The following is a 21384-nucleotide window of genomic DNA, read 5'->3' on the forward strand; positions in this document are numbered from 1 at the left end:
CCCCCCCCCCCCCCCCTCCGCTGCAACGCAGCATCGATGCAAGTAGATTTGTGTAGACTCATATAGCGATATAGTGATTAATGCTATTATGTACTTTGTATTCTCCTGAAATTCTTCCTTGGTTTCTTCCTCTTGATCTTTTTTTTTCTTGCCATTTGAGAAACTACACACACACACACACACACACATACAGAGAGAGAGAAAAAATAATAATAAACAAAGTCAAGGTCAAGTAAAGGAAAGCAAAGGAAAAGAATGAAGAAGCAAGGAAGAAAAAGGGGGGGGGGGGGGGAAATAAGTAAATAAGGGCGGCGGGCCCTGGATCATGACAAACTTGGCATCTTTTCGAGCCGAAAATGCAAGTGGAAATGTGGGAATGTGGAAACAAGAAAAAAGAAAAGATGTAGAAAAGAAGAAAAAAAAGAAGGGGAAGAAGAAGAAGAAGGAGAAGGAAGGCAGGGGAAAGATGGGAACAAGGGGGGAAGAAGAAGAAGAAGCTGTACTTGGCAAGTCGATATGGTATATAAAAGTAAAAATTCAGAGTAGAGGAAAAAACAGAGGGGAATGAAGAGAAAAACTACTTGACCTGAATACCAAATGCAGAAAGTAAATGGAGCGAGAGTCGCAGTTACAGCCCATATTCTGCAGCTACAGACCCAAACAAAGATCCAAAAACCCAAAGAGCAATACACTCCTAGTACAGTAAAAAAAACAGCGAAGAAGGGGGGGAGGAGAGAGAGAGAGAGAGAGGAAGCAAGAAGAAAACAAAATAATGCGGAGAAGCATTGATGTACATACATTCATCCATATTATTTTTTCCGTTTCAAAACAAAGACTCGGTATCTCGTTCTCAAGTCCTTTCCTCTCCATACACAAACGGACTAACTAACTAACTAACTCAGTACATAAAGCTACCCAGACATGGGAGAAGAAAAAAAGAAAAAAAGAAGAAAAAAAAGAAGAAGAAAAAGAAGTTCCGGATCTCTCGCTCATTTGCTCGCGTGTGGGCCCTCGTACAATACGGAATAAGAGGAGGTACTTACAGTACAGTACAGTAGAGTACAGGGCAGTGTAGGCTAGGCTAGGCTAGACTGGTATACAGATAGATGGACAGAAAGAAAGAAAGAAAGAAAGAAAAAGAGAGAGAGAGGAGGAGGAGGAGGAGGGGGAGGGGGGGGATAGGCCAAGGGAATACGGATATACACGGAGGACAAGGCTGGAAGAAGTATGTATATATTCAGAAGCTACTGTTTAGTGCTACTTGGTGCTATGTAGTAAGGCGGACTACTTGGCATGGGTGGGAGAGTTTTCTTGTTTTCTTGTTTGTTTGTTTGTTTATTTGCGAGGGGCATGGATATGGATAGGTCTCTCTCTCTCTCTCTAATAAATAATAAGGAAGCGAATGGGGAATGTTCAGGCGAAATGGTAAATATAATAAGGAGGAGGGGAGAGCCTAAAGCGGATGTCCAAGATGGCGGGGACAAGGAGGGGGGGGCGGGGAAATGCTTGAATGCTCTTACATAACAAGCAGACGCGCATGAGTATCTGCGTTCTAGAATCCTACGTACTCATGCAACACGCCCAAGTTCCCCCCCCTTTTTTTTCTCTCTTACTGGATTAATGGCTGACCAGTTATGTCAGCGGAACAAGTTCATCGTCACTAAAATTCAAACAGGATCCTAGGGACAGTCTCGGGCATATCCAACATGACATGGTATTACAATCGACATCTACAAAAACGTCGTATCCAGGCATAAGAGCGGATGAGTATATTTGATCAGCATGGCTAAAACCTCTACATAATTGTGAAATAGCCACTACGAAAAAGAATCCTCAGCTCGCGTCGTAAAAGGCGTACTGCTCAAGACCCGGCGGTGCCATGTCGTCGCGCGTGAGAAACGTCGACGACTGCAAGGGAATGTATTCGCTGAATAAATCTGCCATGCTGGCCTCTGGCTCGAAGCCAAGGTTTTGCATAAACTGCGGCTGGTTGTCCAGTCTCGTGGCGCTGTCGAGGGACGCCAGTTCGTCGAAAAAGGTTTCCAGGTCGCTGGTGTGTTCGGGGTATCGTGGGTCGGATTGCGCAGGGCTAGGCACGGTCATGAGCGGGGCGTGTGTCGAGTGTGGCGCGGAGAAAAAGGTGCTGACAGAATCTGTTCTTGGTTGAGTCGTGTGGTCACTGGAGGCTACTGTTGGGAGCGCTTCGGACGTGGACAGGTTCATACTGATCGAAGCGTTTCTGACGGGTATGGAACTCTCAAGACCTCGTGGCACATCTTGATCATCCGGCTGAGACGATGCTCCTGTCATAATCATCTTCATCCTTTGTAGCTGATTCCGAGTCGCTTCGTGCAAATTAACGCGGGTGGCAAGCCTGCTGATAGCAACTACAAGGCTTTTCACTGGTACTGGCAGACGGTGGGCACCAAGGCTCCTTTGGCATTGCTCTAATATATTCAGTAACCGTTGCATACTTGAATCCGAGGGGTTGGCGGCAAAAGAAGCGCAGTAGTACGTTGTTTGCAACAGGACTGTCGGCGGAGCAAGGAGTGGAAAGGCGTTGCTGGAAAACAAGGTGTCCAGTTTCGTAGGCAAATTCGCTTTCCATCTTCCAAGACGCTGAACAGCCTCTTCTTGGTACATGTAGTGTCCAGACCGTTGTTGGAGGCTCACGAGTTGATCAACGAGTTCAATGACGCTGTTGAACGTGCTTAGTGAGAGCAGCGGTGTCATACTGCCGGCATGTGAAGGGTCATCAAACCCAGACCAAGGCTGCCACTCTTCCAAGCCATCTTCATCAATAGGCCCAAGATGTTCCAAATCACTTTTTCGAAAATGCGGGCGGCGGTTGAGCTGGAACGACAGTATGCTGTCGAGCAGGAAGCATCCGTAGTAGACATGCTTGTGCCTAGAATTGGTCATAAGCGTCTGCTGCCCCACACTCTCGAGAAGTCGCGATGCCTGACCCACGAGTAGCCAGGCTGATGCTGTAAGCATCCTGGACATGTTGAACACGACCAGATTCAGAAGAGCCCTGACATGTCCAATGTCGAAACAGCCCGATTCGCTGGGTATCATGGACTTGGAGGTTTCGTACAGCTTCACGGGCCTTGCTGACGTTGGATCCAGCCATTCGTTTGTGTTTGTGTCATAGAGTGATGCCACTGTCAGGATGCTCCAGAGCTCGGCCCGCGAGCCCAAGCCGGATTGCTCCGAGTTGAGAGGGTGGCCTTGCAGGTTGTAAGAATAGGCCAATTTCAACGTGTCATGCTTCTCGCAAATCGGTAACCAGGAATGTACATTAGCAAAGTAGATTTCGACGAGTTTCCAGCTATCCTGTGGAATAGAGACGGGCCCATTTGGCGTTGCTGCGGCGTCTGTTGGCTGTACGCTACTGCCGTGGCTCCGGGCCGGCTTGTCATTCAAAGGGTCTCTGGTATCCGAGTCGTCGTCACTGCTAGCAGGGTCGAGCGCGTCAGCTTGCTCATGTCTCGAGGGCTCTCCGCCAGACAGCTGTGTGTCCACGTCCATGTAGAATTTCGACCTGCGCCATCGCCTGTGGAGCTTGTTCGACTCGGTTGATTCACGGCTGAGCAGAAATGACGAGGCGCCTCCCTCTGCCAGCTTTTCCTTGAGCATGGATTCATTCTCTGGATTGTGCTGGAAGAGCCAGGCTAGGGCTAGCTCGAGGGCGCGGATGTAGCCTGGCTGGATGCCTCGTTTCTTGGGGTTTGCTGTGTAAGAGCATTTCCTCGTGGTTCCGGAGCAGGTGGAGCACGTTGGCTGAAGGCCGTCACACTTCTCACGCGCAACGCGGCATTGGTCGCATGCCCGCGACACTCGGGTTCGTTTGGCAGGTTTCCCTTCGGACTGAGGTGCGGACGGGCGCTTTGCATGGCCTTGGACAGGCATGAGCCCGATGCGAGCAGATGGGCAGAATGGGGTCACGAAACAGTCAATTGCGGTGAAAGAGGAGGGCCGGAGTGCGTGTGCATGGCTCGCGTGTGCGCCGGCAGCGAGCAAGGCAGACAGGCGCACGGCTGGCCTGGGCCACGGGGCGCGGGGGGAGTTGCAGGTGGATGGAAAAGGGTGGGCAGCTCGGGAGAGGAGCGCAAAGGTGTGTTGCTGGGCGTGGCGTGGCGACGAGCAGGTGAGGGGAAGAAGTCTTAGCCGGCGCATCCATGCGGCCACTGCTGCTCCCTCGCATCACGTCTTGGATAAATAAAAAGCATCTTCCGCCCACCACCGCCCCGGCGACATGGACCTGCTCGACGGCCACCGTCATCCCCCTTTCAGCCCGTGTAGAGACGGGCCAGGCTGACGCCCAGCGACTGACGACTGACGATTGACGACTGACGACCGACTCTGCTCTGCATCCCATGGTACCATGCGTACTACGTATGGCTTCCCCAGCAGTAGGAATCAAGCGGACTTTTGCGTCCCTGGGCGAGGCTGATGGCGGGGCCACTGGCCTGTACCGTGCCGACGACCAGACGACAGCACACGAAGCGGCGACGCCCGAACCCACGATAGGTGCCCAAAGGCGCAAGCTCAGCGCAGGCGATACCTGTAAGAACAAGGCGGTTGTGCGGCAGGCCGTTGCCCATACTGACCAGCAGCAGCCTCAACAATGTCCAGCACTCGCTCCACCACACCTCGGCTCACGCCTGCTCCCGTCGCCTCAGCGGGCCATGGGCGCCGCGCATTCCGGGCGGATGCCTCGATTGTGCTGCTCGGCATGCCGGGGACTGGAAAGTCGACGCTGGCCGTCATCGCCTCCATGGCATGTCGAAGGCGCGTCGTCGACACGGAAGATGTGTTTCAAGAGACGACGGGCTTCTCGACGGCAAAGTACCGCAAGCAGTTTGGGGCCGCCAACTACAATCTGCGCGTCGAAGAGCTTCTGCGCAACATTCTCCACGAGCACGACCATGGCGCCATCATTGTCTGCAACGCGCTCTCGTTGGAGAGGAACGCACAGTCGTTGATACAGGACTTTGGTAGCACACATGCCGTGGTGCACGTGCTCCGCGACCTTTCCAGTGTACACAGCTATCTAGGAGGGCCGGATCTGCAGAGACTAAAAGACATGCTCACGCTGACTGCCCCGATGCTTCGCCGCTGCTCCAACTACGAGTTTTACAACGTCTCCGAGGCCAAAGTCGCCAGTCCCGACACTTCCGCCGACCAACCGGTGGCTCCCGCGTTCCTCACGCTGAAAAGAGCCCAAAGAACGTTTCTCAAATTCCTGTCGATAATCACAACTCCCCATGATCCGGACGGCTCAGTTGGCACGCCGATTCCGCCGTTGGAGCCCGGGTACCCACTCTCTGACGTAGCACCCGAGTTTCGCGAATACACCTGTGCCGTCCAAGTACCGCTGCAAGACATACTGGCTGACAATGCCGACATACAGCACCTGGAAGTGGGGTCGGACGCCTTCGAGATTGTGCTTGATTTACAACAACACGGCCCTGTAAGCGGTCTCATGGACCATGTCAGCGCGTGCATATCCAAGGTACGAAGAAGTGCAGTAGTGCCCATCATCTACCACGTGGTTCCGGCATCGACTACAGACTCTATTCGAAAGCTGTATCTGGAGCATGTACGCCATGGCTTGAGGCTGGCGCCCGAATATGCAAGTGTCGACTTGTCGCTCGATGCCGCCACGCTTGGCGATGTAATGGCTTCTCGAGGTACAACCAAGATGATTGGACATGTCCACGCCGATACGCCGTGGGACGATAATTTCTGGGTTGTGCAATATGAACTGGCAGTGCGTCTTGGCTGTTCGGCCGTTCGATTCACCCGACCGGCCCACTCGATTGACGACGATGTTTTGGTGCGCAGTTTCAGCTCCCGCATGGCAGCGCACGAGGCCAGGGTCCCGCTCATCTGCTACAATACAGGACCAGCCGGTCGGCGGTCCGTCTGTTTTAACAAATACCTGACACCTGTTGCGCCCCCCTCGGTGGGCGAGACGACCAACCATGGCGATGAGTTTCGGGTCACGGCTCGACAGGTGACGCAGGCGCTGTATAGCTCGTTCACGCTCGACCCGATGCAAATGTACATTATCGGGAAAAGCGTGGGCTACAGCGTGTCGCCAGCAATGCACAATGTTGCGTACAGGGCGTGCGGGATGCCCCACGAGTTCATCCGCATCCAGAGCCCTTCACTAAACAGCCTCAAGGAGCTTGTGCGGCAGCCCAACTTTGGTGGCTCGATTGTGATCCAGCCGTTCAAGATGGAGGTAATAGCACTCGTGGACTCGCTGAGCCAGCATGCTCGAGCTATTGGCGCCATCAACACGGTGATACCCGTGCGCAGGCGCCACAGCGATGGAAGCGTTCCCAGCGAACTGGAGCTCTTCCAGGAGCGCAACCAGTCGGGGCCGATCCAGGCGCTCTACGGCGACAACACAGAGTGGATTGGGATCCGGTCGTGCGTGCGGCGAGGGCTGTCTCCGGCCAACGCGGTACGGCCTTCGTCGTGCGGGCTCATTGTGGGAGCTGGCGGCATGGCCAGGGCAGCCGTGTACGCGCTGCTGCAGATGGGGCTGAGGAAGATTGTCATTTTCAACCGATCGTACGAGCGGGCCGAGAGCCTGATTGCGCACTTTTCGCGTCTTGTGTCGTCGTCGGAAAAGGCCACGGCGTCGTCGGTGACGCCTCGGAACTTGCCCGACTTCAAAATCCTAAGGTCGCGCCAAGACGCATGGCCGGCGAGTCTGCGCCAGCCCACCATCATCATCTCGTGCATACCCACCGACTCGATCGACGGCGGTCCGGCGGCGCAGTTTACGCTACCCGAGCAGTGGATGGAAAGCCGCACGGGGGGCATTGTCATGGAGACGGCGTACAAGACGCTGAGCACGCCGCTCATGCGACAGGTGCGGGCTGCGCGCAACAAGCTTTGGACGTATATGGATGGGCTGGACTTTATACCCGAGCAGGCGTTTGCGCAGTTTGAGCTCTTCACGGGCAAGCGAGCCCCGCGACGGGTGATGCGGGAGGAAGTGCTGCGGGCATGGAGGGACGAGCAGGGGAATACCGACGACGAGATGGTGGGGCGGCGGCTGCAGGCCATTGACAGCCAGGAGCCGTGAGACAGGTGTCAGTGTGCAGCACAGGGCCAGCATTTGACAGCGAGCATACCGGTACATGTAGTATATGGATATGTTGATAGGTAGTATCTGGTATCTGGACGTCGTGTAGATGGTGCAGTCGACGGGCGGCGAGTCACTCATCCTGTCGCGGCGGGCGCACGTTCCTGCTCCTGTTCCCAGCCCAGGCCGGCCAGAGCCACGACGCGTGCGCGATGCGACAACACATGGACAAGCTAGTGCGCTTACCGCTCCAGTTCCTCGAGATGCACAGCAGCTAGGTCGTGAGCCCTCGCACCATATATCCGCCACGCCCGCCCGCCCGCGCCCACTGCAGAAGCCTCCGTGTTATGCGCCAGCCTCGCGCCGCCCGGCCATGACGACGCGCCAGCCCCTCCAACCACCTTCCCCGCCGCCTGCCCACGCTGTCACGTCACGCTACCACGACGCACACGTCCAGCGACCCACCGCTGCATCCTCGGCCGCCAATGGACGCGGCACCATGCACGCCAGCGACGGCGATCCCGACGGCGAGCTCGACGCTGCGTCGCTCGTCTCGGGCCTGAGCTCGCTGGAGAACGACGCCGAGGACGAGTTTGATAAGCTCATGATACGCAACGAGCGCGACCAGCGACGGCTGAGCCACGCCACCCAGGCCCGCCCCCAGCCCTTTGCCAAAGCCCGCGCCCGCCCGCGCGTGGGCCTGACGCTGGAGAACCTCGAGAGAAATAGTGCCGAGGCGGCGGCCACGCGCCCGCCAACCGCCCAGCTCGAGAGCCCGCCCAGCAGCAGCGGGAGCATCCAGAACGACCCCTCCATGCACGCGCCCGCGTCGTGGGGCAGGAAGAGCAGGAGCAACCGCAGCTGGATGCGCGCCATCACCGGCCACGACGGGCAGCACACGCCCGTCGCCGCCGCCGACGACGACGACGACGACGATGCGCCCAACGGCCTCTACAACAACGTGGGCGTGCCTCACCGCTCAGTCCAAGACAGCCCGCTCTCGCATAAGACGTCCATGCACGGCACACCGCGCCCCGCCACGCCCGACGAGTGGGACCTGACCTTTGAGCTCAACGAGGCTTCCATGATTGCTTCGACGCCCTACATACCGCGAAGCACCGTGCTCGACGACATTCGCCAGCGTGAGATGGAGACGGCAACAGAGCAGGCCCAGGACACGACTCGGGGCAGCGAGCCCGACCACGCATCCAGGCGCTCATCCTTCACGCAGGCTGCCGAAAATGCACACGCAGCCCCTCCAAAACTCGCTCCCGCCCTGCAAGAGTCGCCGCCGCCCCAGAACAAGCTGCGCTCGCGCAAACAGTCGTGGCAGTCGATGAGCAAATCACAGCCGGTCCTGGGCGTGACCAAGGAACGCATGCCCGCTGCCATGTACAAGAGCACGGAGAGCATAGCTACAGTAGACCGCCAGGTCATTGCTACCGTTGAAAAAAGCCAGCCAAAACGAGTTCCCCATCGGCGGAAAGACTCGCAGGACCTGCTGCGTCGGCTCGCGAGAGCCTCCAACACACCGAGTCCAGCACGGCCACAGACGACGCCTCCTGGGCCGCTGGACGGTGCATCGGAGACGGCAACTGTGCGTACGGCATCCTCGCGACAAGAGGACGCACAGGATGCGGGGGACAACGCATCTGTACCTACCGCGGATGCTGAGCCCATGGCACCCGTTCCAGAGGCATCAGAAGCACCCCACAAGCCTGAACAAGCACCAGAGCCACCAACAGAGACAGAGGCTGAGGCCAAGGGCGGTGATGCAACGCCAATGCCTGCACAGCGAATACTGAACCCCAAGACTCCAGTGGTGACTGGCGCTTGGGTTGACACACCAGGCCCACGCACCGCCCAAAGGTCTTCATCTATCTCCACAGAGAGAGACCGTTCGCGTTCGCAGTCGCGGTCCTCCAGGAAAAGTAGTATGAGCAAGGACAAATCGCCTGAAAGACCCCCCGAGTCTGGCCAAGAAGCACCGGCAAAGGCGACGATAGAGCCAATTCGCCCTCAACTGCCCAGGTCTGCACTGCAAGCCCTCGTCGAAGAAGCAAAGGCTCACCGCAAGGAGTCGTCAACAGACTTTGGCGACTCTACCATCAACTCGCTCGAAGAGCTCATCACCCCATTGACTGAAATCGCAATGGACGACACGCTTCAGGGTCTTCAAGTTCCAACGGATGCTCCCCGCAACGATGCAGAACGTCAGAGACAACAAGAGCTTGTCCATCTGCACCGCATGAATGACCGCCTCCGTGCTGCGCGCACCAGCATCCGTGACGCAAGCCGGGGCATGAAGCGTGTCGAGGACCAGGTTGAGCATGTTGAGGAAGGTGAGGCTGGCGAAAAAATAAAGGTGACGACGCGAACATGTCTATGCACAAGTGATCACGTGCACACGTTTTCCATGTGGAGATGGTGGAAGAGCCTGTTCTGGGAACAGCGACTAAAAACGTTGCGGCAGAAATCCGACAGTCGATGGAAGGTCTGGGGCGGACTAACAGGCCTAAGCATCTTTCTCATCTTCTTCTTGGCTTGGTTAGTAAGTGAAGAGATTGCCTGGTAAGTTTCTCGTTGTCGTCTTGGAGATGCTGTTACTAACTGCTGTGTAGTGAGATGTACTGCCGGCCCCTGTATGCCTACTCGTATCCCTATCCGTTCAGCGTGAATCCAAATGCGCCCAAGTATCCCTATGTCATTCCTACCCTCATCTACCGCACCCTGATCCGCGACTGGTGGCTCCCCATCTCGACCTTTTTCTCCTGGATCGGCGCCACAATATGGACCTGTTTGTTTGGCCAAACATATGGTGTGAATTACGCTGCTGGCTACAGCATGCGAAGTGCGGGCGTTGGCGAGAGCCATTGGGTTAGCGAAGAAGCTGCTAAGATTATGGAAGAAAGGACTTGGGACGCGAGCATGTTCAATGATGAAATTCTGCCTCGAGGGCGGTAAAGCTTGTTTTTGGACTGTTTTTTTTTTGGAACATTGTTGCATTGTTGCATTTTTGCTGCATTTGATGAGCGCGGCGTTTCTTTTTCCCTCCCTCATTTAGCGATTCTGGATTGGAGTTTTTTCGGAGACGGGCGTACTTATCTTTTGCTTTGCTTTGCTCTGCGCGAGTTGCATCACAACCACAATCATGTTATGTATGTATTACTACGCCCCCCCCCCCTTTTTTTTCTGGCGTATTTGCATAGGCCTTGAGCAGATGCAGATGCAGACGCAAAAAAACAAAAACAAGATGGAAGCAATTATGAGAGAGGACTTGCTGTGTTTTGCATGTTTGTATAGTGCATGTATGATATGTACATATTCTCTCTCTCTCTCTTGTGTGTGTGTGTGTGTGTGTGTGTATATGTATATGTGTGTGTATATGTATATGTGTGTGTATATGTATATGTGGTGTGTGTGTGTGTTTATCTCGTCTACGTAAGCGCGCGCTTCCTTTTCTCACCCCCTCGTGCCCTCGTGCCCCTCAAACATGTAACATGACGTGACGTGACGTGACGTGACGTGAAACACGCTGAATAACGAGAAAGAAAGAAACAAAATCTGACATGTGCCATCCCCCCCCCTCCCTCGTCCTTGTCCACCCACTGAAATTAGCGCTTGGTTTATTTATCTATCTCTATCTATCTATCTAACTATCTATCTATACATATTGTATATCCCACACCTCATTCCCCCGAGCTACTTGTATATTACATCATACATCATACATGGCGTGGTGCTGGGCCAGCGCCAAGACAATGTAGGTATGGGGAAAAAAAAACCAGTTTGAGAATACCACGCATAGATGTGTATATCCGACTGTAAGTAGGTGATTCTTACTGTAAGTAGTCGTTTGGCGGGAATTTGCATGCCGTGTCGTGGGATGGCATGTAAGTAAGTACTTGTGGGTATTTACGGCCTTGATTTGGTTTGGTTTGGTTTGGTTTGGTTACACGGCTTTTGCTTACTTGCTTACCTGCTTGCTTACTTGACTTGCATACATGTGTAATCCCCCAACTACGAGTCCAGAAGTTACAAGTACAAGTGAGGAGGCGAGGCGAAGCTGAGTAGTGTAGCGTAGGTCATGTCTGTATGTTTGTGTGGTCTGTCTGTGAGGGGTAAGTAAGTAAATCTATGCGCGGGACACGATGTTTCAGATACTTGTACTTGTTTCGCCTGATGCCCATCTCCCCCCTGTGTAATTTCCCTTTTGCGAGTCTGCACATGGGCTTATCTGGACTGGACTGGAAATGTAGCATGTAGCATGGAGCGTATGGATGTGAATATACAGCTGAGCGGGACACATGGATGGTTAAAATGTCACTTTGTCACGTCATGGTCATGGTCGTTCCTTCATGTCTTGTGCCAGGGGACCCTGGACCTGTAAGTATACCCAGGACTCCCTCGAAAAACCAGCAGTCGCAAGTATCTCGTCTTTTTTTTTCTCACTGCGAAGAAGAAAAACACACCCTCCTTCTTGAACCTTACCTGCGACCAGCGCGCGCGTGCCCTCGTCCCCTGTCCCGTATCCCAAACCAGCAAGAAGCAAAGGCAAAAGATAATAATCAAAAGATAAGCCGATAGATGGTAGTAAGTCCAGCTTACAGACACTAGTAGAAGTGTCCAAATCACCGCATCAATCCCGGAATCGCCAGGATATTTCGGACGATGGGGCGGGGAAGAAGAGAAAATAGCGTGTGCGGGAAGTTTGCGCAGAGTAAGGGAGATGGGATTGTCGAACCTGAAGAAGAAAGAAAGCGAGAGAGAGACACACACAGAGAGAGAGAGAAAGATAGGAAGATAGGGAGAAAGAAAGGAAGCATGTGTGAGAGAGAGAGAGGAAGCGGGGGAATCTCAAACCCCAAACCCCAGATCCCAGACCGAACCCCCCCCCCCTCTATTTCCAACCCTTCAAACAATCCTTCCGCATCCTACCCGTCAATCCATCAGCCAGCCAGTCAATCCAACCAATACGCATTTCTGTTGGGGATTGTACGTGTCCACTTCCTACCTACCTTGATCCCTACATTCCCTTATCGCTGTCTTGCGTCCGACACACCCAAGATTACACGCCACCGCAATTACCACGAAGACTTCTCCTCCTCCATGCACTCAACTCCGGAAACTCCGGCAGCAACGCCGCCAAATATGTTGCTCAGCACACTCAAACTCTTTTCTTTCCTGCTCAGCTCGGACTTTTGGAGCCGCACCGCCTTCTTCATAGGCTACATTCTCACCTTCCTGCTCGTCCTCGAAGTCGCGCGGCTAGCTAGCACAGATGCACATAGAAAGCATATTGAAAAGATACTAGATGCGTATGCGGAAGCGCGGCGCGCACAGCGTGTTGAAGCAGCAGCAGCGGAGCGAATGCATAGTGAAGCGGCGAAACGCGCTCGGCCTGTGGCTGCGGCAGCACCGGAGATGCGCAAAGTATCGCTGCAGGAGCTGGAGGATATGGCTCGGAAAAGCAGGATCGTAGAGAGAGAAATGGAGATGGAGTCGACAATGAGACTACGCACGCCGAGTCCAGCCATGACGCGCAAGAGCGAAGTCATGCATCACGCTGATACTCGGCCTGTACCTGATGCTCATACTGTACCTGATGCTCGTCCTGTACCGGATACCCGTCCTGTACCGGATACCCGTCCTGTACTCGGGCCGCATCAACAGGTAGACGTAGAAGCAGAAGTAGAAGAGGGAGAAAGACCAAGGAGAAAACGATCGCCCTCTACAGCAACTGCTACTACAGCAAAGAAAACGGCGCAGAGACAGAAATCATCGTCGTCACAGTCACAGTCACAAACACCACAACAAGCCTCGAGTCCGAACCGCAGATTCAGAAAACGGAGCGACACGCTCAACTCGGCGGGTAGCCCAGAGCCCAAAGATGCGGCTGGTAGGAGGAAGCGGCGCGAGCGGTCGCCGGTAGAGGTGCTGGTCAAGGGCGAGACGAGGATTGAGAGTCCGACGAGGAAGAGTCGGGGTAAGGAGACGAGGGGGCTGGGGGCGAGCTGGGGGAGGATGTTGAGGGGCAGGAGTTAGAGACGGGGGGGATGCTTGTTTGTTTTACGCCTACGACTTATGATGACGAGCTTGGAGTATGGTGCTTGGAATGAGGAAGGGAGAGCTGCGCGAAATGCACTACTTTTGTGCTGTAAGAGTCTGGCTTCTATGCAACATGCGTTCGGGGGTCTGCCTGGTTATGTCGACGGGAACTCAGGACGGTCCTGAGACACCGGAAGTGCGTCCGTCGTGCGTGACAGGAGCCGTAGTCTTGGAGAGCGCATGGCTATTAGCCAGCGGAAGCAGCACTAAGATGACGGGATCGCTGGGCGATGAGCGGTATACATCCATGTCACCACCTTTGTACCATTCTGATCTTTTGCATTCCCACCATCAAATCCGCACGTCACGCAGTTAATATCGAAGCTGTGATTCCAGACACCCAAGTGCACAGTACATGGCAGACGTAGCAGCACAGCCCGCGATGCCTAGCCAAAATGATGCAAGCCACGATACCCTGCCTCACCCCATGTTAATTTTTTTTTTCTGCTTTGTAACCGTAAGCTTACTCGGACGGCAGAAAAAACTAGCCACTACGCCTAGAACGGGCAACGAACAGCCATATCATGGTACCTGACTGAGGCAACGCATATTGGGGGCACACGTCGATTCTCGGGACAAATGCAACAAGGGTGGGTGTGCTACGCGAGGGTACATACACGTACACAGCGGCGTGTCGCTTACAAATGAGTGACGAAGACTGGTTTGCTGCCACACACACTGGATGCGCGAGCAGTATTGTCGTTGCAGTCCGGCGTCTTGGGAGTGTATTGTTAGGCGTCCAGAGGGGAGGGAAGAAGCGGTCACGGCGAAATTTTGCCGGAGAGATCCACCAGGACGTGGGTAGATGGGTGGTGAAAGAAGGCCGCCATGGTGGCGGCTGAGCAGACGGCGGTGCTTTGCGGGACGCGGAAAAATGCGAGCAGACGGGCCAATTCATATCATTCACCGCCGCTGAGTCGGCACGGCAGCAACACGGAGCTGGTGTGTACATGTAGAGCCCAGGGCAGAGGTGAAGACGGCTGTGAAGGCGACATGGTGCCGCTGGTCGACGATGCTGGAAGCGGAGATGTACAGGGGAGCCAGACCCAACGGCCAGGTAGCTCCAGCCTTACCAAGACGCCCCATGTGGACGCGCAAGCCCTCGTGCTGCGCCGTGCAGACGGGCTCGATCTGCTGCCGGTACGCTCGATACGCGCATCGTATGGTGGAGAGTGGCAGTCAAGGACAGATTGGGCCATGGTGTCGTATGCCAAGCCCTAGGCCCTGGTCACCCCACACAAGCTAGATCGACTGACACATGCACAACCTCGACTTGCACATTCACCCTCGCCTGCTCACATACCGGCCTTTTGCAGTCCATCCGCCCTGGCTGACCCGTCTCCTCCAGCGCCCGGCCTCGCCCGGTACCGGAGCAGTCCTTGGAGAATGGCACGGCTGGGCTGCCGCCGTGAGATGAAAAGATGACGAGAAAGAGAAGGCCTTGGATGGGATGCGCCGTGCAGTCTTAACAATGCTCGACAGCCCATGCAGAACAATCCGGGGATACTAGACGCTTCGAACCGCCGCCATGCTCAAAGTATGCTGTCTCAACGTGTCATGGTTCCACTTGGGTGCTGACTCGGCACCCAAATCATGATATCACTGGTGCTTGCCGAGCGGCACTGCCAGGCGCACGCCTCGCCATGGCGACGACTATGCTGCATTTGTCGGCCCAAGGGTCGCCATGGGTCGTGGGGAGAAGTCGCCGGTGGCGTCGGTTCGAGATGGCGACTGACTAACGACAAGACGGCAGAGTCGTCTGTGGCTATGTAGTATGTTATGGTAGTACTTATTGCTGGAATTCCCCCGTCCGCCGAAAGCATCTCACCAGCAACAATCCACTCCAGACATCTTCTCTGCTTCACGCTCGGCGCCAGTCACCATGCTCAAGCACCTCTCCATCACCGCCCTCGCGGGCCTTGCGCTTGCTCAAGAGCCTTCCCTTTCGGCTGCTCTCAATGCTACGCAGGATCTCTCTATGCTCAAGGGACTCGTCCCCCCGACCATCCTGCAGTTTCTGGACAGCGCCAGAAACATTACCATCCTGGCGCCCTCGAATGCGGCCTTTGCAAAAGTCAGCCAACAGACTCTGGCTTCGCTTACTGCCGACCCAGGCCTTTTGGTTGCTCTTCTCCAGTACCATGTCCTCAATGGATCGTACCCGGCTTCTGCTATCCCATCTACTGGTGCTTTTGTGCCCACACTTCTGACTAACACGACATACACCAATGTCACCGGCGGCCAAGTCGTTCACGCCACGTCCAGGGACAACAAGGTCATGTTCTTCAGTGGAAACAACATGAACTCGACTGTTACTACCGCTGTAAGTACTTGCACTCGACTGCTTCTCTACTAGCCTACTAACAATTCAGAACGTCAACTTCACTGGCGGTGTCATTCACATCATCGACAACTTCTTGACCATCCCCGAGGCGCCATCCAATGTCCTCACTTCAGCCAACCTTACTTCTCTCCGTGGCGCTCTGGTCGGCGCCAACCTAGTCGAAACCGCCAACACCACTCCTGACCTGACCATCTTCGCTCCCACCAACCAGGCATTCCAGGACATTGGCTCTGTCCTCGCCAACGCCTCCATCGCCGACATCACCAAGATCCTGTCGTACCACGTTGTTGCCGGCCCCGTAGGCTACTCGACCAAGCTCCGCAACGGCACTTCTCTGACTACTCTGAACGGCGCCAACGTCACCGTCTTCGTCGACAACGACGGCATCTACGTCAACAACGCCCAAGTCGTCTTCGCCGACGTCCTCGTCTCCAACGGCGTCGTCCACGTCATCAGCGAAGTCCTCAACCCCAACAACGCCTCAGCCCCAGAAGGCGAACCAGCCTTTGGCGGCGCCACCCCCGCTTCAAACGCTCCATTCACTTCTGGCCAGCCCCAGCCCAGCTCCCCCATTGGCGGTGGTCCAGGCGGCGCTGCCGGCAGCTCCCCCAGCCCATCTGGTGGCCCTCAGGCTACCCGCAACGCTGCCGCCGCCAAGCCTACCGGCGCTGTGGGCCTTGGTGCTCTCCTTGGTGGCGCCGCTGCCATGTACTTTTTGTAAGTGGCGGTGAAATTCAAAATGTATTTGCATGCACATCATGTGATGGGTGCATGTTGCTGTCTGTCTAGAGTGATGATACCACGGATATATATATACCTGGATTAAACTTGTTGTTGTATTGCGCGAGGGAAGGGGGGGGGCGCGCTTTTTCTGGTTTTGTACGAAACTCATGATTGTAATGGCTGGTAGTTGTCGGGTTGCATCTATCTATGTGCCTGTTTTTTTTTAAATTTCATGTTCTCGGATGATGTGCTTGAGTGCTGTGTGCTTGATTGACTGATTGTATCTGTGTGCTAGTGATGTGAATCGTTAGGTTGATCTTGACTAGTGAAATCTCAGGCATGGGGGGTTATTTCAAAGCTGAGCCATGATGACGATGGTGATGATGATGATGCATTACTGCGTCTGGGGTGTTCTCGACTTGAACGCTTTGATTGGTAGAAAACTCATGTACTAAGTGCTACACCGTATTCTAAACCCCCGAGCCACAAACCATCACCATCCAACTTACCCACTTCTCTTGTGCTCGTTCAAAACACACACCCTTTTCTTCCCCCCCTGCGTCAAAGTCTCAGATTGCACATTTTTCCATCATCTCTCTTTCTTTCTTTGCATCTACCGCTCAGCTCCGAGCTCACCCCCCAATGATGAGTTCCAAAAGGAAAGAGAGAAAAAAAAGCAATCAAGATAAGTAACAGGGTTTTTCAGAACAGTGTCTCATTGGTTCAACGCAACCACAATCGACATGTCTCAACGTTAGCGATTCAGTCGTCCTGTTTCAGCGTAATCTCGCAGCGATGCGCTTTTGGCGCAATGAGGAAGAAATTCTGAGTATCACACATAGTTGATTAGCACATTTATCCATCCATCCGCCTTGTGTCAAGACCAGCAAGACTATTGCTCACTTCCCAACTCGCACTCCAGCTCCATCCACCAAAAGAAAGAAAGAAAGAAAGAAAGAAAGAAAGAAAGAAAGAAAGAACGTACCTCAAACTCCATACTCTGGGGCGTGGTACTCTGCGCCAGCCGCACGCCCGCACACTCGCGAAACATAAAGGCACATGCATACCGCAGCTCCATGCGCGCGAGATGGATGCCGATGCAGGAGCGGGCGCCAGCGCCAAAGGGGTGGAAAGCCAGTTTCGCAGCGGGAGAATGTGCTTCTGCGATGCCTTCATTGGGAGATGCGATCCAGCGGTTGGGATTGAAGCTGGAGGTGGTGGTGAAAAGTGTTAGTTATCGTAAGTATATCAATGTTGGGTTTTGGACCCAGACTACTGTACTTACGTCAACGGATCGCTCCAGATGCTAGCATCACGATGGAGCGTGTACGCCTGCGTATCGACGGTTACGCCCTGTGGGATGTGGTGGCCTGCAAAGGAAGCGCCGCCCGGAGGCACGACGCGCGGGAGACTACTTGGGGCCGCGCCGTAGAGTCTGAGTGTTTCCTCGATGACCGCGTTGAGCAGGGGGAGGGCGATGAGGTCGTTTTCGGTGAAATGGTCGTTTAGAGCCGCGACTTCGGCTTCGAGCGCGGCTTGCAGCTGGGGGCGCTGCAGGACGGCCCAGGTCAGATATGTGAGTGTGACGCCCGTGGTGTCGGTGCCCGCGATGATGACGTTCATGGCTTCGATGCGGACGTCCATGTCGTCAATGTGGCCGTCGCCTTCCTTCTCGCAGTCCTCGATGACCTTGGCGAAGATGTTGTTTTCACCCGTGCGCGAACGCGCGGTTTCGACGGCTTTGCTGGCGCCCTGCAGAATAAAGTCGTTTGCGTTGAACATTTCCTGGACCGCTGTGATGGGCACGAAGCGCAGGATACGCAGAAAGGGGAGCTCCACCATGATGCCTGCGCCCATGGTGAGTTTCTTCAGTACCCGCATGAATTGGTTCGTCTGTGTGTGTTTGTGTTTTTTTTTAGTCTTGTCTTCGCGCAGAGTCGCTGTGAATAGAGGCCTTACATGTCCGGTTTCCAGCATGCCAAATGAGTCGCCAAAGGCCAGATGCGCGCTCACGTCCGAGGCGAGCAGCATCCACCAGTTGTACACGTCTGCGGAGCCCTGCATGGCATCGGCCTTGATTTTCTGGGCTGCCAGCCGCGCCTTTTCCTTCACAACGGGCTCCCAGTACTGCAAGAGATAGGAGCGGCTGAAGGATCTCGATAGCAGCTTTCTACGGGGGCCATGCTCGCGGGGATCCAGCATGGTGAAGACGCCGGCCTTGGGGAAGTTGGCAAGCCGGAGGTACCATTCGCTCTTGAGGTACTTTGTGCCTATCTTGTGGATCTCCTTGAAGGCGTCGAGGTCGGCGACTCCGACTTCAGTCGGGGAGAGCCGCACAATGGGACCGTAGCGCTTGTGCAGCGAGTCGATGTAGAAGATGCGTTGACCGGTTATCACGGCACGTTTGAGCCGGTAGTGCGTGAATCGTGTGTACCAGGGCCCTGGGAGGTGTTTGGTCGGGCATGTCAGGCCTGTGTAGAGGATCTGGGGTTTGTAAGTGAGGTTTTTGTACAAGGGTTGATTGAGACTCCAGCACCTTTGCTGCAACAAGGCCAACAACCACGTACAACAGCAACAGCATACTCGGAAGAGCCATTGCAGATACGACCATGTTTTCTCAAAAAAAAACGGTCCAGCAGATTTACAATCCATGTGCCCTGGGGGTTCCACACCCACTTACATATGCCATCGCACACACGACACCACTCCCACCACCACGCCGCTTTTTCTTTCTTCGCCCGCGTCTCATCACCGTCGTCGACGCTGGGGATCCGAAAAGCAACACCTGTCTGACCGGACACGATACAGAGTTTCATGTATCCTTGACCACAAAGTCGATTGTTGTAGCACACACGGCGCGGTACCAACAAGGCACCCGATCCGCCAATAAGGGACCAGCAGACTCCGACGTGCACCTGTGTCACCGACAGTTGCGGAGCATGTAAGCAAGGGCCTCGTTGAGCGAATACGAAAAAAAGCCGAGTATACATGTCGGTTTTACGGCCAGTGATGCAGTGTCTTATTCGACTTGCTCCGCGATGAAGGACCGAAGCGAGCAGCGTGGCGGATGGACGTCAATAGGATATGATAGGATACACAGCTGGGATCCTGTAGTCGCGTGCCTATCCCATCCAGCTCTTTCTGGTAATCCCCAGACGCCCTCCTGTTTTCCCCATGCAAAAAAAAAGTAACGATGACGAACTCTTCTAGGCCCGAGCATCTTCGTTGAGGCGAACGAACAGTTGCAGCGTGTGATCGGCAGACATGCACCCCCTCATCAGAAAAAAAGTGATACTCCCAAACAGGCATAGCGGAGTCATGCCAGGCACAGATGGGTATCACTTTTTTATTTGATGAGGGGGTGCGTCTCTGTCCTACAGCATGGGGAGATGGAGGGCTTGTCCGCCCTCTGCAACAGCGGGAAGGAATGCACCCAGCGGCTGTGGAGTCGATGGATTGGGCCTAGGACATGCAACCGGCCACGGGAAACTCCTCTCCCTCTCCCTACACCTAGTTGAATAGTAGCGGCCCTAGATACTTGGGTACCACTGGCGGGTGTTGGGCTACAGGTGCAGGTGAAAACTGTAATTCTTCTTGTCTTGCAATTCTCGTTGCCTGAGGCCACCCGGCTCCGCTCAAAAGCCCGGCTTTGCATAAGCATTCACCCCCCCCCCTCTTCCTCCGGCTCCACCTCTTACCGACCCGAGCAGCATTTTCTTTCTCTTTTCTCTCTTTGTTTTTTTCTCATTGCCACCGTCTTCTAGCCGCGTACGAGAAAGAAAAAGCAAAAGCACATGCAGGTGCACCCCGAAACGGGCGCCTTTTGGTTGACTGCATGGATTTGGGGGGCCCGGGGGGACAAGTCTTGTGGCGGTGTAATGTGTTCGTGCTAAAAAGTAGCCCAGCAGCAGATCGACTGGTCTTCCTCCCGTTTCCGAGTTAAGTCAACGGCAACAGCCACGAGGTGCATCGTCGATGGAACAAAAACCCCCTAGCTAGTTAAGCCCATCGCTAGAACACAAAAAAACAAAATGTCACGCTGCCTAGTGGTACGTAGTGTTGCATTTTGACTTTTTTGGCCAGTGTACATGGTTTGGGGGAGGCGGTGGACGCTTTTTTTTTCTCTCTCTTTCGTTTTGTGGTGGTAGTCAACAAGAATCGTCGTGGTGCACGAGCGCCTTGTGTTGGGCCATTACATGGCAAGCCCACGTGTGCAGCCCCATGCGTTGACTAACTACGTAGCTAGGTATGTAGGTGTGTGTAGTACAGGATCCATGGAGATCGGAAGATCCGACGTATCTTTCCAACCAAGCCCTTGGGAAACTGGATACGAAAGCGCGGAGCCCCAGACAGGGGGGGTGGGCGGAAGAGAGAAGGAGAGTGGAGGGAGACAGACGCCACTTCATGACTACCATACACACTAGATGGCATCGACGATGGCATGATGTCGACATGTATCCCAAAGCCCTTTTGCTTGGACGCTGTATCGTAGTAGTCATGGTCCCCCCCTACCCCCCTTGTCGCCGTCACGTGTGCCGTACCTGTTGACGTAAGCCCCTTGGCCGAGGTTACTTGCCTCCCCCCCCCCCCGCGCATCACCAGCAGAAAGTCGAGTCTCGGGATGGCATGTCATGTAGTTCAAACCAAGTAATTCCGGGTCCCTTTGACTCCCCTCCCTCCCGTTTCTGAGGCCCCGCAGATGGGAAAGGAACAACAGCCGCAAGCCACTCTTTCTGTCCGTCTGCTTACTGTAAGTACATACTTCCAAGCCTTTCAACGCCACGGTCGGGAGTCCTCGGGCGGCGTGCGGCAGCGGTGGAGGTAACGACAAGTGGGAATTCAGGGACGGAAAGGCATAACCCACACATATCCACATCCACATCCACATCCACACGTACCGTCAAGGGAACGGAAGAGAGAGAGGAGGGGGGGTGTGTGGGTTTGCCGCTAAAATCAAATCCACACCTTAGTGCCGCGTTCGACGGCTTGCTACAAAGAGTAGGTTTGTGCAGTCTCAGCTGAGCCATCCTTGCTTACATGTACGGGGGGTGTGCAGCCCCCCAAACGAACAAAGGGTTCGGTTTTTGTGTCTTGGGGGGGG

The 21384-nt window shown here is 54.7% G+C and overlaps 7 protein-coding genes across 7 annotated transcripts; 5 read left to right on the forward strand and 2 right to left on the reverse strand.

Annotated features, from left to right (window-relative positions):
* Positions 1-1833: 1833 nt before the first annotated feature.
* Positions 1834-3913, reverse strand: SETTUDRAFT_140992 (uncharacterized protein; the record flags this gene model as incomplete). The annotated part of the gene is made up of 1 exon (XM_008031594.1): positions 1834-3913. A coding segment is annotated over one exon (2080 nt), but the record flags the coding sequence as incomplete, so codon positions are not given.
* Positions 3914-4400: 487 nt separating this feature from the next.
* SETTUDRAFT_43602 (uncharacterized protein) lies at positions 4401-7150 on the forward strand (the record flags this gene model as incomplete). The annotated part of the gene is made up of 2 exons (XM_008031310.1): positions 4401-4569; positions 4623-7150. 2 exons carry the CDS (start codon positions 4401-4403, stop codon positions 7106-7108), a joined length of 2655 nt encoding a protein of 884 aa, XP_008029501.1. The 3' UTR covers positions 7109-7150.
* Positions 7151-7606: 456 nt separating this feature from the next.
* Positions 7607-10286, forward strand: SETTUDRAFT_165160 (uncharacterized protein; the record flags this gene model as incomplete). Its single annotated transcript, XM_008031595.1, has 2 exons — positions 7607-9679; positions 9730-10286. Coding segments are annotated over 2 exons (2416 nt in total), but the record flags the coding sequence as incomplete, so codon positions are not given.
* A 1813-nt stretch (positions 10287-12099) lies between these two features.
* On the forward strand, positions 12100-13245 carry SETTUDRAFT_165161 (uncharacterized protein). Its single transcript, XM_008031596.1, has one exon. It carries the CDS (start codon positions 12260-12262, stop codon positions 13151-13153), a length of 894 nt encoding a protein of 297 aa, XP_008029787.1. The 5' UTR covers positions 12100-12259; the 3' UTR covers positions 13154-13245.
* A 799-nt stretch (positions 13246-14044) lies between these two features.
* SETTUDRAFT_43604 (uncharacterized protein) lies at positions 14045-14836 on the forward strand (the record flags this gene model as incomplete). The annotated part of the gene is made up of 1 exon (XM_008031311.1): positions 14045-14836. The coding sequence occupies one exon, from the start codon at positions 14045-14047 to the stop codon at positions 14435-14437; it is 393 nt and encodes a 130-aa protein (XP_008029502.1). The 3' UTR covers positions 14438-14836.
* A 262-nt stretch (positions 14837-15098) lies between these two features.
* On the forward strand, positions 15099-16281 carry SETTUDRAFT_95955 (uncharacterized protein; the record flags this gene model as incomplete). Its single annotated transcript, XM_008031597.1, has 2 exons — positions 15099-15539; positions 15589-16281. 2 exons carry the CDS (start codon positions 15099-15101, stop codon positions 16279-16281), a joined length of 1134 nt encoding a protein of 377 aa, XP_008029788.1.
* A 642-nt stretch (positions 16282-16923) lies between these two features.
* SETTUDRAFT_173428 (uncharacterized protein) lies at positions 16924-18879 on the reverse strand (the record flags this gene model as incomplete). Its single annotated transcript, XM_008031598.1, has 5 exons — positions 16924-17108; positions 17269-17491; positions 17569-18176; positions 18243-18767; positions 18820-18879. The coding sequence occupies 5 exons, from the start codon at positions 18877-18879 to the stop codon at positions 17046-17048; spliced, it is 1479 nt and encodes a 492-aa protein (XP_008029789.1). The 3' UTR covers positions 16924-17045.
* Positions 18880-21384: the final 2505 nt, after the last annotated feature.

The sequence above is a fragment of the Exserohilum turcica genome (genome assembly GCF_000359705.1).
Source record: "Exserohilum turcica Et28A unplaced genomic scaffold SETTUscaffold_6, whole genome shotgun sequence".
Taxonomy (NCBI): Eukaryota; Fungi; Ascomycota; class Dothideomycetes; order Pleosporales; family Pleosporaceae; genus Exserohilum; species Exserohilum turcicum.